Source organism: Chiloscyllium punctatum, chromosome 9 (assembly GCF_047496795.1).
Source record: "Chiloscyllium punctatum isolate Juve2018m chromosome 9, sChiPun1.3, whole genome shotgun sequence".
In the NCBI taxonomy this organism is placed as follows: domain Eukaryota; kingdom Metazoa; phylum Chordata; class Chondrichthyes; order Orectolobiformes; family Hemiscylliidae; genus Chiloscyllium; species Chiloscyllium punctatum.
In genome coordinates, this window is record NC_092747.1 from 60,795,498 (window position 1) to 60,812,670 (window position 17,173).

General features: G+C 39.9%; 1 protein-coding gene across 3 annotated transcripts in view; it reads right to left on the reverse strand.

Moving 5' to 3' along the window:
* gab2 (GRB2-associated binding protein 2) overlaps positions 1–17,173 on the reverse strand; it is a 328,164-nt gene that overhangs the window by 104,181 nt on the left and 206,810 nt on the right. For all 3 annotated transcript variants that reach the window (XM_072577664.1, XM_072577663.1, XM_072577665.1), the window contains exon 2: positions 12,227–12,527. In XM_072577664.1, coding sequence (XP_072433765.1) covers positions 12,227–12,527 — 301 coding nt within the window. The remainder of the gene's footprint in view (positions 1–12,226; positions 12,528–17,173) is intronic.

Genomic DNA, 17,173 nt, shown 5'->3' on the forward strand with positions numbered 1-17,173 from the left:
GTTGTTAACACATTCTTCAAGATGGTGCCCAATATGAGCTGTGTCTGAAGTGTGTGGAGCAATGCAGACACCAGCTTGGCAGCAGAACAGCACTTGTAACATGCAGGTGTTAAATAACCAAATTTTGGATCTCAAATGTTTTGGATGTTACTAACGAAACCCACCAAGTTCCTGACATTTGTGGGAATTTAATATTTAAAATTACAATTAACCATCTGCTTTATCTATGACATTAGTTCCTGGCAAATCTCTTCTTTCTTGCACTGCTGTCAGTTCTGTAGCATATCACTGAAGATCTTGTGCCTAGAATTTGATAACTAAAGCTTACTGTGTCTTAGGTTAATTCTTCTTCTACAGTAGGGATTGGCATTTGTCCCTTGGTTTATGTCATGATTATTTCTGCAAATAATAAGTGAAAAAAACAAAAAAAAGACAACGGAAACAGGTGACATTGTCTAATTTACAACAGAATGCCATGTATTCAATAATATCTAATGGTTAAAAAGAGTTAAAAAAAATCAGCTGTGCAGGTTATTTTCCCAGAGAAAATGAGGCATTGCTCATTGAACAGAAAAGAGCTGAATTAATGGTGTTTAGTGCCAATCTCTCCACTCTAGCAAGTGGAGCTCTTGTGCTGCACTGGTAGTATCTCTCTTTCTCATCCAGGACACCCAAGTTCAATTTGCACCTATATTAGACAAGTACAATAACAACTCTGAACAAATTGATTCGAAAGTATATGCCCTAGCAAGTGGGAGACTAAGCAATGGAAAAAGCACACATATTTTTACAGCTTATCCTAACAAATGATGATAATCATAAGTAAAATAGAAATAAATAAATTAAACATTTTAGGAATTGAAAGAGACAAAACCTCCAACATCTCAATCTTACCCTCCCTGTACAACTCGCTCCCTTCATGAGTGTCATGCCTTCAAAGCTCTTAATCCTTTCTCTCCCTAACAACACATCTAGTCATTTTGTTCACTGCCATAGCTTTGCCTGGAGATGTATTCTTTAAAGTTATCACTAGTTCCTGAAGTCCCATCTGACCTTCCTCTGTCAAACAATTATCCTAAATTTCAGCAAGAACAGAATATTCTTCAAGCATATTCATTTGGAAATCGTGGTCACCTCGAATTCCAAAGGGGAAAACAAATGATTTTAAGAACAATAGCAAGTTGCATGAGTTAACTTTTAATCCTCACCTCTGGATCTACAAAGATACGGAAATGAATTTAGCATTTCCTGTTTTGCTACATTCATTCAGTGGGTCACTGAAAGCTTGAATTCAAAACAAGATGTGGAATTTTCCCAATTACACTTAAGAGGTTTGCTGAGTGAAATTCATGGTATCTGGTCTGCCATCGCTCAAAGCAACTTTGATTGAACAACCTTCCATCTTCCCTCAGTAATGATACAACTGAGCTGTTGAGCACCTTTATTGGGAGCCTACGCTACTGGAGACGTGAAAGTGTTTGTCACTGCTGGGACTTTCTAGTGTTCACACCACTGGTGTCATATTTTAAATCCAGCTGCACACTGCCTCAGAGACTACAAGCCAGGAACTGCCCCATATACTATGTTTTTCAACATATCACCAAGGATATGGCTAAGAGAAAGAAAAATGTGTTGCTTGCTTCACATACAGGGCCCTTGAGACCTTGATGGAAGAGAGAAAAGTAGTTCTTCATCCCAGAAGACAAGCATAGGAGGCTATACCACTACACTCTGACAGCCTGCATGCAAAGTTTTGCCCCAGTCTGTACTGAGTCCCAAGTGAAAACAGACACCCAGTAGTGCAGAAAAAAAGTCCATGTCCTTCTTGATTGTACTGGGCTACATGCCACCATTGCCCTGCTACATCACATTTATAGGACAACCAATCACTCTAATTCTACCACTACACCCTCTCACCAAGTTTCATGCACTATAATGCTCATTGCTGCCTGCACCATGTCTCCTCAACAGCTCCTACACATCCTCATTCTCACAAACTACTACTCCTTCCTGCCCCCTGCACTTCCTCACCAGCTCTTTGTGCATCACCATGAACTGTCTGCCCATCTACTTGCATCACACTCAATCCCTCCCTTTGTCTCATCGCAAGAAACTTTGGCTGGCTCCCAGGGCTAACCTACTCATTGTTTCCTGAAATGACCATAGCTTCCCTTCATCCCATGAAGGTCTGTTCCCCTTTGATTTTCACATAATTAAGCACATATCCACTGTGACACAGGCAGTGGGGGAAGCACTGTAATGCAAGCTTTCTGATTGTAACTGAGCACTGAAGACCCTATGCATTAAGAAAACAAGGTGAATACTGGCAGCCTGTAAGTCAGTGTTGTATTCAGTGATTGTGTAGTAAAAATTAACATGAAGAGTACAGGTACTGGAACTTCCAAATAAGTGCTGAAATGAATGAGTGCTAAGACAGCAAGCAAACATGCTGTGTAGTCACAGGAGAAGTATGTGTCTTTACAAACATAGTGATCTGTTCGAAAAATGCAAATTGTAGGTGAAGCTGAGCTCCAGGGTAACATGTCCAAGGGCAGATATGGTGTTTGTGAGGAAACATTACATGAAGCTGGTAATTTGCTGATACTAACTTGCATGGATGAAGGTTTGATGAGCCACAGAGCGTGTTGTGAAGAAACGGTTGTCTGATGGTGGGATGCGTACTGAGGAAGCTGGATCCATCAGGAACCTGCTCCGAATTACATGTTGGGCATTTGAGCTGCATAGTTTCTCAATGAAGGGAACTCAAGGAGGGGAAAATCACAAAACTTTTTCTCGACGTTGTGATTCTGATTTTTTTATTCTCTTCCATATTTTCCACCTTTCTCACCATTGCTCACAACAAACTATGGAAGGGAAATTCCTGTTCACATGGGGTCATCAAGTCTGTTTTATTAACTCATTATGCCTTTGTTTTCAGCCTTTGAGGAGTGAATATTTAAGATAGGACTAGGTTTTGACCAAGGTAGACTTAAAGTCAGTCAGCCTCATTGTGATGTAATAATGGATTATGGGTGGAAAAGAGGACCCTGAGGCAGCCCATTAGATCTGGTCCTGCATTATATTACACTACCCTTAAATTGATCTACCCCAGAAGATCCATCCATGATGATATGAGAGAATTGTGCAAGTGAAATTCCTTCTGTGCAGCACAGATGAACATGCACATCAGACCCTCACTGTAATTTTGGGACAGAATTGGTACATCTTAATTTTGGTTGCATACTTGAAACATTTAGGATGTATTGCTACTCCCATGGAATGCCCCTTTGAAGATGACAATGGTGAATCTGCAAGTGCAAAATTATTTTCATGTCAAATTAATACTGGACAGCCCAAGATAATGACAACCATTTTCCAAAATATTCCACCTGTAGATCAGTGACGTTGCTAGTCTGCATTTGCAGCCTGAGCTGATGAATGTTATTAATAAAGCAGTGCAACTGAACTTGATCTTATCCACACCTAAAGTACATTTCCAGCAGGGACTGTTGTACTAAGATAAAGGCAGTAACCTGAGTCCATTAGTCTGAGGACATTATGTTGAGAATTCTTATTTTTATTCATGAACACTGTTAAAAAAAAAACTGGGAGTATTGAACAGATTGGATACTTGTTGCATTGAAAAAGGTTTTTGCCATGTGATTTTTTCAGAAAGTTAGGTCAACAATTTAAGATGTACTACACTTTACCTGCTTTTTTTCAGAAACTCTATGGGGAGTTGTCAGCAATTTGATTTTAATGACAAGATACATGGTGGACCACGAGAAGTCATCACATTCTAACCTTTGCTTTCCCTGGCCAACAGGAGTGTCATTTTCTTTGTTGTTTTATTTTTAAAACCTTCTCTCCGCAGGGTCTGTTATACATTGTGCTGTATATTGTGAAAGTATCTGTTTTTGGGAAAAGGGATATGATTCTAATTACAGATTGTAGCTTCGATGTTAACCAATGTTTGCCACTTGTTTTTAAGAGTAAATTTTATTTTATATTAATTAGATTATTTTGATTTAGTTAAAGAAGCCTGGTGAAAGCCTCTTTAATTCTGCATAGTAGTACAAAAAATAAGCTATTTCGGTGATTGAGTCAAATTATTTACACAAATGGTGTAACTGGAGGAGTAGTGGAGCTTGATTGTCAGTGCAACACTCTCTCATCGCAGTGATAATGGTTAAATTATTTCTGAAATCATTTCAAAAATTCTAAATACTTGGGGTTATGAAAAATAAATGGAAGATTTTAAATCAATGGATTGCTTAAAATTAAGCTGATCAATTCTGTTAGACAATAATATAATATAATGTGTGGAGTGTGGGAGGTGAATAATTGGATTAAAACCAGATAACTCTGCATAGGTTTGGATTGAACATAATAGTGAGCAAATATTTTCTTAATTGCAGAGGAGGCAATGGCCTAGTGGTATTATCACGTGACTGTTAATTCAGAGACTGAGGTAATGTTCTGGAATCCAGGGCTTGAATCCTGCCATGGCAGATGGTGGAATTTGATTTGAGTACTTATCTGGAATTAAGAGTCTAATGGTGACCATGAAGCAATTGTTGGAAAACCCCATTTGGTTCACTAATCTCCTTTAGGGAAGGAAAAAGTCATCCTTACCTGATCTGGCCTACATGTGACTCTAGACCCACAGCAATGTGGTTGATTCTTATCTGCCCTCTGGACAATTATGGATAGGCAATAACTGCTGGCCTGGCCAGCAATGCCCTCATCCCATGAATGAATAACACAAAATTTTCTTAATTGCATATTTTTGACTCTGCTTTCTAACAATAATGACATTTGCAACAATATGACTTTCATTGCTTAATATAATCCCAAATAATATTAGCAATAGTCACTCAGTTTCTCAGGAATGCACACCACTTGATGTATTTTATAATCACATTTTTATTGCAAACAGATTAAGTTACCTCTTTTAAAGCTTTTTGTTCATTATGGATATCTTTAAATCACAGGGACCAATGAGAGATTTTTGCATCTGATGTGGGTTTTACTGGCAAGGACAGCATTTATGTTCCATCCTTAATTGCCAACTCCATCCCGTTCTCCCAATTCCTCTCCCTCCACTACATCTGCTCGGACAAGGAGACATTCCACTCCCAAGCATTCCTGATGTCCACCTATTTTGAACAATGCGCTTCCCACCTCTCTGTCGTCCAGACAACCCTCCACCGTACCACCTCCATTCCCCACGCCACTGTTCTCAACTGTCCTTCTCTTCCAAACACCTGCATCCAACGCATCATCTTAAAACACTTGTGCAAACTCCAATTAGACCCCATCATCAAGAACATTTTTCCCTCCCAACCCCTCTCTGCCTTTGCCAATCCTTGGTTTGTGCCACTCTTCCCACCAAATCCCCATTTCCCAAACCCCCCCAGTACCTTCCCCTGCAACCGGAAAAGATGCAAAACCTGCCAGCACACCACACCCTCGCCTCCATCCAGGGCACCAAACAGTCCTTCCAGGTGAGACAGGGGTTCACCAGCCTCTCTCCCAACTTACTTACTGTATTCAATGCTCCCGATGTGGTCTTCTCTATATCAGGGAGACCGAATTAAAGGCACGTTTCGCTGAGTGTCTTAGCCAGGTTCGCAGGGGCTGACCTGACCTCCCAGTCACTGCCCATTTTAATCCCCCATCACTCCCTTTCCGACATGACCATCCTTGGCCTCCTCCATTGCCATAACAAACTAAACTGCAAATTGGAGGAACAACGCCTCATCTTCCACTGGGGCAGCCCACAGCCCAGAGGACTCAACATTGAGTTCTACAATTTCAAATAATCTCCCTTCCCATTACCCAACTCTCTTCCCTGCCCCTTCCCTCCCTTCCATTCCTCTCATCGACACTTCCTTCTTGCTACCAACCAGATTCATTCCTCCCTTCAACCAACCAGGTCGTACCCTCCACCTGTGTGTAGCTATCCCCACCTCACCACCTTACCTCCCCACCCCCTTTATCTGCAGGTCCTGTTACACCCACCCCCAGTCCTAGAGAAAGGCTACACCTGAAACGTTAACTTCTTCACCTCCTGCTGCTGCCTGGCTTGCTGTGTTCTGCTAGCCTCCTGCTTGTTTACCTTGGATTCCAGCATATGCAGTTTTTTTTGGTCTCAAACTGTCTTGAACTGAGTGGCTTTGTAGGCCATTTCAGAGGACAGTTTAGGCAACCACATTCATTTGGGTCTAGAATCACATGTAGGTGAGACCAGGTAAAGACAGCAGATTTCCTTACCTAAAGGACTTTAGTGAACAAAATGGGATTTTTGACAATCAATGATAACTTCATAGTCATTATGACTGAGATCAGCTCTATATCCCAGATTTTAAAACTGTATTTTAATTCCACCATGGTAGGTTTTTGAACCCAGCTCCCAGAGCATTTCTTTGGCCCGCTGAGTATTGGTCAATTAACATTACCGTCAATTAACATCTCCTCACATACCACAGCAGGATAACTTTTACAGGTTACAATATTACAACAATGTAACCAACAGCAAAGTGGAACAATCACAGCTGCTGACTTTACTGCTCAAGTCTAATGATTTTAAGTCCAAAATACAATCAATTATTAGATGTCTAGAAATTCCATCATGCATTGCATTGCATTTATCCAGCAAACAAGCCCACAGTGGATACATCATTTTATCCATGGAATAAATGTGATACATAGAGTAGTTTATATATACGTGAGGAAGATCAATTCTATGTTAACTATTATATGATTCATTATTTTTCCAATTAGTCTTGTGGAATACTCCACTTGCTGAGAAGTGGGCTGCTTTCAGGTAAGTAAAGCTTAACAAACAGGGACACACCAAAAATAATAATTAATGATTTTGATCCAAACTTGGACTTTCAGTACTTCACTCTTACAAAGAAATCATGAGCGTTTATTATAGATAGTTAATACACATTATTTATGTTTTTAACTTACTTAAGTGTAATTCACCTTTAACAGTTTGTTCCTTAAAAATATAATATTTAAGGAAGTGAATATGGAAGCTCAAAATATAAATGCCCAATTTGCCTAACCAAAATTGAATATGGCATGGTAAATTGGAGCTGGAGTAGCTCATTTGACCCTTGGAGTTTGCTCTGTCATTCAACAAGGTCATGGCTGATCTTCTGCCTTGACTCCATTTTCCTGCACTGTGCCCATAATCCCTTAATGCTTTTAATACTCAGAGTTCTTTCGAGCTTATTAATATTTACTGCAGAATCTATAACACATTACAGTGCAGTACAGGCCCTTTGGCCCTCGATGTTGCACCACCCTGTGAAACCAATCTGAAGCCTGTCTGACCTACTCTCTTCCATTCTCATCCATATGCCTATCCAATGACCATTTAAATGCCCATAAAGTTGGTGAGTCTACAACTGTTGCAGGCCCTAACTATTCTCTGAGTAAAGGAACTACCTTTGACATCTGTCCTATATCTATCACCCCTCAAGTTGAAGCGATGCACCCTCATGCTATCCATCACCATCCTAGGAAAAAGGCACTCACTGTCCACCGATCTAACTCTGATTATCTTATATGTCTCAATTCAGTCACCTCTCAACCTTCTCTCTTGAACGAAAATAGCCTCAAGTCCCACAATCTTTCTTCATAAGACCTTCCCCCAAAAGATCATCCTAGTAAATCTCCTCTGAACCCTTTCCAAAGCTTCCACATCCTGAGGGGGGAGGCATTGGCCTACTGGTATTATCACTAGATTATTGTGGGCATCATGGTGGCTCAGTGGTTAGCACTGCTGCCTCACAGCGCCAGAGACCCGGGTTCAATTCCTGCCTCAGGCGACTGTCTGTGTAGAGTTTGCACATTCTCCCCGTGTCTGTGTGGGTTTCCACCGGGTGCTCAGGTTTCCTCCCACAGTCCAAAAATGTGCAAGTTAGGTGAATTGGCCATACTAAATTGCCCGTAGTGTTAGGTGAAGGGGTAAATGTAGGGGGATGGGTTGTGGGTTGGTGTGAACTTGTTGGGCTGAAGGGCCTGTTTCCACACTGTAAGTAATCTAATTCTTCCCATAATATGGTGACCAGAACTGCATGCAGTACTCCAATTGCGGCCACACCAGAGTTTTGTACAGATGTAGCATGACCTCATGGTTCTGAAATGTGATCTCTCTACTAATTAAAGCTAACAAACCATATGCCTTCTTAACAACTCTATCAACCTGGGTGGCAACTTTGAAAGAACAATGGACATGGATACCGAGATCTCTCTGCTCATCTACACTACCAAGAATCTTATCATTCTCTCAGTACTCTGCATTCCTGTTACTCATTCCAAATGAATCACCTCACACTTTTCTGCATTAACTACCATTTGCCACCTCTCAGCCCAGCTCTGCAGCTTATCTATGTCAGTCTGTAACTCACAATATCCTTCGGCACTATCCATAACTGTCCCAACTTTAGTGTTGTCTGCAAATTTACCTTCTACGCCCTCATCTAGGTCGTTTATAAGACTGATGAACAGCAGTGGACCCAAAACAGATCTTTGCAGTACACCACTGGTAACTGAATTCCAGGATGAACATTTCCCATCAACCATCACCCTCTGTCTTCTTTCAACTAGCCATTTTCTGATCCAAATTGCTAAATTGCCCTGAATCCCATGCCCCTGTATTTTGTACAGTAGCCTACCATGGGGAACCTTATCAAATGCCTTACTGAAATCCATATACACCACATCAATGGGTTTGCCCTCACCACCTGTTTGGTCACCTGCTCAAAGAATTCAATAAGATTTGTGAGGCACGACCTACCCTTCACGAAACCGTATTGACTATCCCTATTGAGATGATTATAAATCCTCTCTCTTATAACCTTTACCAACACTTTACTTACAACTGAAGTAAGGCTCATTAGTCGATAATTCCCATGGTTGTTTCTACGCCCCTTCTTGAACAAGGGAACAATATTTGCTATCCTTCAGTCTTCCGGTACTATTCCTGTAGACAATGACATCATAAAGATCAAGGCCAAAGGCTTGGCAATCTTTTCCCTGGCTTCCCAGAGAATCCTAGGATAAATCCCAACTGGCCCAAGGGATTTATCTATTTTCACACTTTCCAGAATTTCTAATACCTCCTCCTTGTGACCCTCAATTCATTCTAGTCTAGTAGCCTGTTTCTCAGTATTCTCCTCGACAACATTGTCTTTTTCCAGTGTAAATACTGATGAAATATATTCATTTAGCGCTTCCCCATCTCATCTGACTCCACACACAACTTCCCACTACTGTCCTTGATTGGCCCTAATCTTTCTCTAGTCATCCTTTACCCCTTACATACCTATAGAAAGCTTTAGGGTTATCGCTGATTTTATCCGCCAACAACTTCTCATGACCTCTCCTCGCTTGTCTTAGCTCTCACCTTAGGTCTTTCCTGGCTACCTTGTAACTCTCAATCACCCTAACTGAGCCTTCAAGTCTTATCCTAACATAAGCCTTCCTCTTCCTCTGGACAAGAGATTCAACTTTCTTAGTTAACCACTCGACAACTTCTTCCCTGTTTGACAGGTACATACTTATCAAGGACACAGAGTAGCTATTCCTTGAATAAACTCCACATTTCTATTGTGCCCATGCCCTGCAGTTCTCTATTTTGCAGGACTGCTTCAAGTCCTGCCATCAATACACTGGCTACTCCAAAGTTCTGCTGAACATTCTCCTTTCTTCCTTCCTTCATTAACCTTAAGCTCATCCATATTGTTATGATCCGCATTCTAATTTGCACCAACTCTCATTCACATTTCACTGTTGTGCTCGCTGAGCGACATTGGCTCCCAGTGTAGCAATGCTTTAATTTTCATTCCTGCATTCCAAAGTCAACCTTTTTCCTCCTTATCTCTGTAATCTCCTCCCAACCCACAAATGTCTGAATGAACTGTCTTCCTTCAGTTTGGCCTTTTGTGCATCCTTAATTGTTTTTACCCCATTATAGGCAGGAGTTAATTTTTTCAGCTGTCTAGGCTCAAAGCTAGGAAATTCTCTCCATGAATTTCTCCCAACTGGCTATGTCTCTTTTTTCCTTTAAGAAACTGCATAAAATCTAACTCTTTGATCAAGTATTTTAAGTTGTATCTTTCCTCAAATCTGCCTAAGTGAATTGGTGCCAGATTTTATTTAGAAATGCTCCTGCATAGACACTGCTATGCCCCTGCTGCATGTTTCCAGCATATTTTATTTTTATTTTTATTTTCCAGCATCTGCAGAAATTTGCTTTTACATAAATGCAAGGTATTGACGTTATTTATGTAATTTCTGCAGTACTGGAAAAACATGAAAATAACAGTATGTTTCACATCAATTTGGTAACTGACAGTACTTTTGCCAATGTCTAAGAATGGTTCTTTATACCATAGATTGAAAATATTCTTTATTGGCATAGTAAAAATTTCTGTTACTAAGTCAGCTTTGAATGTTACATCACTCAGACAGCAATTAATGACAGCATTGCATGTGGGTAGCCAGTGAAAACGAATTGCATTAATGTAGACTGCCATTTCCAGTGCATAAAGCCATTAACACAAGTATGTCATAACAGGACAATTTTTCTTTTACTAATCATATTTAATGCATCTGGCTAGTTGAAGTCACTGACAAAGATTGAAAATGACTGATGGAGTGAATTATTTGTTTATTGAAGTGAAGGAGGTCAATGCTTAGAATCAGAATTCCATCCAATTGCTTCATGCCATATGATTTCAGGGTCAGGTAAAGTACAACTGGCAGCAAAATATAACTCCTGCTGCTCTACATAAGTACTGTGTCTGAGCTTTAAGCTCAGAAGATCATTGCGAGCTTTTAATTAGTTCCATCTTAAGCCTTCTGCATGTCAGTGCTAATTTGAAATTATTCAGGTATGCTCAATTCATATTGGGTTGAGCTGCTGAATTCCTATCCACAATGTAGAAGTGAACTACATATGTGAGAACCAATGTGTTAGCCAGATCCCGACCAATGAATAGAAAACCAAAAATGTTGCCCCTCTGGTATTTGAAAAGACAAAACACAGTATAATACAGTATAGGAGTTTGGAGGTCATGTTCCAGCTTTACAGGACATTGGTTAGGCCGCTTTTGGAATACAGTGTTCAATTCTGGTCTTCCTGCTATAGGAAGGATGTTGTTAAACTTGAAAGAGTACAGAAAAGATTTACAGAGGAACCTCAATTATCCGAAAGACATGGGCGGGGAATATTTCATTCAGTTAATTGAATGCTGGATAAACAATGCCAGATAACATAGTTAGCCATGCGATCTTGTTTGGATGATTTGAAATTTAGTTAACTGAATGCCAGATAATCGAGGTTCCTCTGTACAAGAATGTTGCCAGGGTTGGAGGGTTTGAGCTCCAGGGAGATAGTTTAATAGGCTGAGGTTGTTTTCCCTGGAGTGTCGGAGGCTAAGGGGTGACCTTATGGAGGTTTATAAAATCGTGAGGAACATGGATTGGGTTAAGAGCCAAGGTCTTTTTCCCAGGGTTGGGGAATCTAAAACTAGAGAGCATAGGTTTAAGGTGGGAATGGAAAGATTTAAAAGGGACCTATGAGACAACTCTTTCATACAGAGAGTGGTGTGTGTATGGAATGAGAGGAAGTAGTAGAGACTGATACAATTACAATACTTAAGACACACCCGATTGGGCACATGAATAGGAGGTTTAGTGGGATATGGGCCAAATGCTGGCAAATGGGACTAGATTGATTTAGGATATTTGGTCACATGGATGAGTTGGTCCAAAAGGTCAGTTTCCGTGCTGTGCAACTCCACAACTCTATGATATTCTTTAAGATTTTAACTCAAATCACTGACTTCTTCTCAAGTCTGCAATATGTTTCCAACAGGTTCCATTTTAGAGATTTGCAGCAGACATACTTATTCTCATAACAGTCAATAAATCCTTTCAATGCATTTTATCTAGAACAGAAGGCCTTTCAAAATTAAGGTTACTTTGTAATTTAGTGTTATAAGAAATGACTGTCTGAAACTATTGGAAAAATAATAGCGCTCTGTTACAAAAGTAGGCATTTTCATTGTTCTAGTGCATTTGTTGCTACCTCATGTGTTTAAACCAAGCAAATAAACATGTAATTGCCAACTGGGAAACGGGTCATGCAGAACAACTAGAAAGTGCTACTTTAGAAGATTTCAGTGTTGTGTATTTATTTTACCTGCATTCTCATCAGATTGATTGAATCCACAGATCTGGCAGATGGATCGGACCCACTTGTTCATTTCTTCCTCAGTTTCTGCCACCAGATAAAAGGTACGTTCAATTGTCTTGATGTCAAACACAAAGCTGTCTTGAAACTCTTTCTTTTTGAATGTTAGTCCTGCATCAACCTGCTCACAGAAATGAAGATCTATCACACGGATTGGTTTTTTAGAATGGTCATTTTTGTAGTACTCCAAGACATCAGGGTCTCCACTCATCCGTCCACTACGTAGAATGAACCAACGCTTCTTCCAGGTCTAAGAAATGAATTAGATACAGGAACCATTAAGGAAGTACACATTACAATATGATTTCTATTCCCTGCTACCATTAGCTTCTTTAATCTAGTTAGTTTATCATGTTCAAAACATTGAGGTGTTTCCAATTTTTAGTTTTAATTCAAAAGCCAATATTAGAAATTAAATTAAAATTGCTTAATGATTGTGCAACTTACAACATGGAATTCTGATCCATATTACCACATTATTTGAAATCAGTGGGTTGATTTTCCATTCTATTTGGTTGAAGAAGGGCTACATTCTGCAAATAAGGTACTAAGCAAAGATACAAGAGGTTGAAATCAAGTGGAGAGGGTAAAACTGTTTCCATTGGAAACGTTCAAAATTGGAGGATACTGATGATGATGAGTGGCAAGTGAACCCAAGGTAACAAAAGACAAAAAAACTTTTTATGTAGAGAATATTTAGGATCTGGGATGCATTGTTGGGAATGGTAAAGGTAGAAAATTCATGGCTTCCACTGGGAAATGTGCAATTATCAAAATAGAAGGGACTACAGTCGGGGGAGTAGGATTATCATATTTGCTCTTGTAAGTCAATATTGAAATAGGAGGCTAGATGTCTCCTTTTTGCTGTGACCATTCTGTGATTCTGTGATTTTATATAAAGAAACTGGATAGACAACATATGTGAATAACCTGTGCCTTAAGATTCCATAGAGATTTAACACATTGGGCAAATAAGTGAGTGGCTTTTTAAAGTTACAAAGTACAATAACAAAGTCAAGAGTAGCCAATGAGAATTTGTGATGATTTTCACTCAATTTTATTTTGTTTTGCTTGTATAAGAGAGAAAAGTAAAGGCAAGAAAAGTCTCACTTTGGTGACTCATACTGTCCAAGTATTGAAAATATTCATAGTCTTAAAAGCACCTATTATTGCTTGAATTTGGTTTTGATGCATGTTATAATATTAACAAGATTAGAAGCAGTACATTCATTTTTAATTAATTGACTTTAGTACTGTAGAGGTCACAGAACCAAAAGTGGTTTTTCGTTCTATCATGGCCTTGCTTGCTTTGCTTTCCTTCCGTAAATCAAAACAAATGAAGACATTTCATGTTTTTCCCTGTAGTCATGTATCTTCTTCAACTTTAAATATTTATTCACTTTTCACTCAAAAAAACACTGGTTTGTCTCTCAACTCGTTCCTTGTGGCAAGATGTTTCATATATTAATAATTTTCTCTAATCTTTTGCATCAAGACATTTCTGTCAACATCTATCTTCACTCCCTTAGTGTCAATTCGTTATTAATGAACATGCATTATTCACTCCCAGTTCTTCAAAGTACATTGGCAAATTTGGCAAGATGATGTTAGGTGGAACTTTCCATGCATGGTCATTAATTTAAAAACTCAAGTGTAAACTTTCTCATTGGCCAAGCATTGAAATTGCTCCATGACTGGAATAGGGCTTTTCTAGCATCACAGAGATATGAGATTATTTGAAAATTAGCCATTCTTCAACTGACCAATCAATTTTCATTGGCCTTAGTTATTTATTGGCTCCATTCAGTTGCTTTGATCATCTTTGTTACACCAGACCTGGGATCAGAATCAATTGAAGATGCACAGACATGTTGCTCACAGCTGTAATTGATCAAATTCAGCTGGAATGAGTTCAGGTTCAAAATAACTGCAGCAACAAACTGAGCCAGACTTCACTTGACTTGAGGCTATGGCAGATACAAGTGACAACTGTTACCTGTGCACCAGGTTCTGGATGCACTATGGTGAATGCTCCCTAATGGACACAACTGATGGAAATTAATAGACTACTTTGGACTAATGGACTTGGGGCACAAGTTTGCAGATACTCAGGGACCAATAGGTGCAACTTAAGTTATGTTTTAAATTTCACAACCTTTAACATTATTTCAGCTGATGGTATTCAGTTTTATAGCTTGCTGGTTCTAGGGGCTACTGTAAAACTCCATTTCCTTTTCTCCCTTGTTTTACAATAGCTTCCATAACCAGCAAGCTAGAAAACTGAGTATCATTGCTAAAATAATGTTAAAGCTACTGTAAAACAAGGGAGGGGAGGGGAAAGGAAGTGAAGTTTTTAAAATCCCCATGTTTACTCTGCCTAAATTAAACTTCTGTCGATTAGACAGATTTAAAATTTCAGGTTCTCATTTGCAACCTGTCTTCACTACCTCTATTTCAAAGCAGATTGAGACAGAAATGAGCCATTTGCTGCACAATTATCTATAGACATTATCTTGATCAGCGATAGAAGTTCTTGTAGAAGAGGTTCACTGCAGCAGGAGGTTTGTCGGATGTTTCAATCCCAGGAGATAAAGCACATCAAAAAATCTGTCTTCATCAGCTAAACAAGAAAAGTTCTACTTGCTTTGAGTTGTGGAAATGTCACTTTTTGCAGGATGCCCTCTGAAGCTGCCCAAAGATTCCTGCAAGGGCTAGACAAAGGTCAACCCTTTTACATAGCTGCTCACTTAAACAAAGTGCCCGTGCAACCCAAAGAGAACTTAAATAAGTTGCCCGCTCAATTCAAACAGTTAAACCTGGCACCCTTTCAGGCTATTCTGAAAAACGCCATCATGAACAGAAAGCACTTGTGGTATCTGACCACAAACAAAACTTCAAATGGCAATTGGGAATGACCACTATGTATTTTCTAGGTGACTCTCGATATTTGTGTCACATTACTTGAAACTGAACATTCAATGGATGTATTTTAGTGGAACAGTGCTAACTTCTTTACTCGTAGCTGCTGACCCAACTGTAAAGTCTCCTGTATCAGATAAGTAGTAGGCTTAGACATTACCACATTCATCTTCTAGAAAGGTATGTCACGCTGGGCAAGAATTGACAGTTAATCCATTTTATCAGTTGTGAAGCTCTTTAGGATATTTTGAGCTTGTGAATATAAACCTAAATTGTTTTGAAGACAATGATTGCATACAATATTTTAAATAGTACCACTCAGAGTGCAGCAGCTACCAGCTTCCAATGTTAGTGAGCCTGACAAGAAATGTGTAAAAATGATAAAATAACTCCACGGGGGCTGGTATTCCGTCACCAAGTCACCTTTTATTTATATATGCACAGTACATGGACTCTGACCAGCTAGCTCAGAGCCGGTCCCTGGACTGAGGGGAATCCCATTGGCTCCTGCTATTATATGTCAGCCAGGACTCCCTGATTGGGGCTGTTAATTTGGGCCAATCAGGGAACTCACACTCAATGAAATTCACCTGCCCAACCTCACTCCAATCACTACATCCCTGCCCCTCACTAAGTCTGGGGATATTGGCCTGATCTTTTGTTTAGAGCTTCTCCCGGGATGTTTTCGCCCTAGGTCCGGCTCCTCTAACTCTGACTTGGACATGGGCAGCGTGTACTGGACTCTAGCCTGTCTCTTGCGCCCGGACCATCCCAGAAGAAATTCCTCCTGTTCTTCATGTGGTAATATTATTGAGGCTGTGACATCAGTTGCATCCATCTTGAACGCTTGAGGTTTCTTCAACACTAGATGGAGGTTGAGGATCCATGGTTTCTGATAGTCTTTCTGGCTGTTCTGAAGGGCCAGGTATGTTTTGGTCCTGCCCTGTTTGTGAGGTAGCAGATTTCACTTGATCCACTTACTTGTTCAGGACCGCCCTCACCTAACCGAACTTTATATGCCACAGGACCTGACCTTGTTCGACCCATTTCCTTGATTTCAACACCAAACTTCACATCTGAATTAAACTATCTCTCTTGCTTAAAGGAGGCATATGGCTGGCATTGGTGTTCCTGCTGTTGTTTTACCCTCCCCCCTCACAAGTCCATAAATATTAGGTTTAAGCTGGTGCAGAGTCCTCTCCCCATCAGCAACTCTGCTGGAGCTATCCGACTCTCATCACCACTGAAGTAACTCCACGAAGGCTGGTATCCCATCATCAAGTCACCCTTTATTTACATGGACTCTGACCAGCTAGCTCAGAGCCAGTCCCGAGAGTGAAGGGCATCCTTGTGGCTCATGTTCATATTTGTCAGCCAGGGCTTCCTGATTGACCCGAGTTAGCAACCCCAATCAAGGCTCTCATACTCAATGCGAACGGCCTGGCTAACCTTGTTGCAATCACTATTAGCTTTAAGCACATTTAGCAACACCTTGTTCTGATAGCAGGAAACTTTCCCCTCATTTGTATCCTGCTATGAGAGACCTAAGCGACTGTGTTGACTTAAATCAGCAATCTCCTTCCATGTGACTGACACCAATGCTTTTCTTGGAGAGTGACCTTCAGCTCTAAAAGGAACATCCTCGTTTGGTGCATTTCTTACAGCAATATTCCAATCTACCAGCATTAAAGAGCACAAGTGGTGTAATGTAATGTCACTGCACTAATGATCCTGACGGCCAGGTTAATGCTCTGGGGAATGCATTCAAATCCCACTATAGCAGCTGGTAATATTGAAATCAATAAGTCTAGAGTATAAATACTAAAATACTTTTAGTATTGACAGTTATCATCAATTTTTTGTGACACCATGAAATTGAAAATGTGTAATAAATCAAACATGATGGATCTGAGACTTTCGGTTCTCCATTAATTTTCTCTTATCCTTTGGAAAAATTCCAATTGCCCATGTATAAAT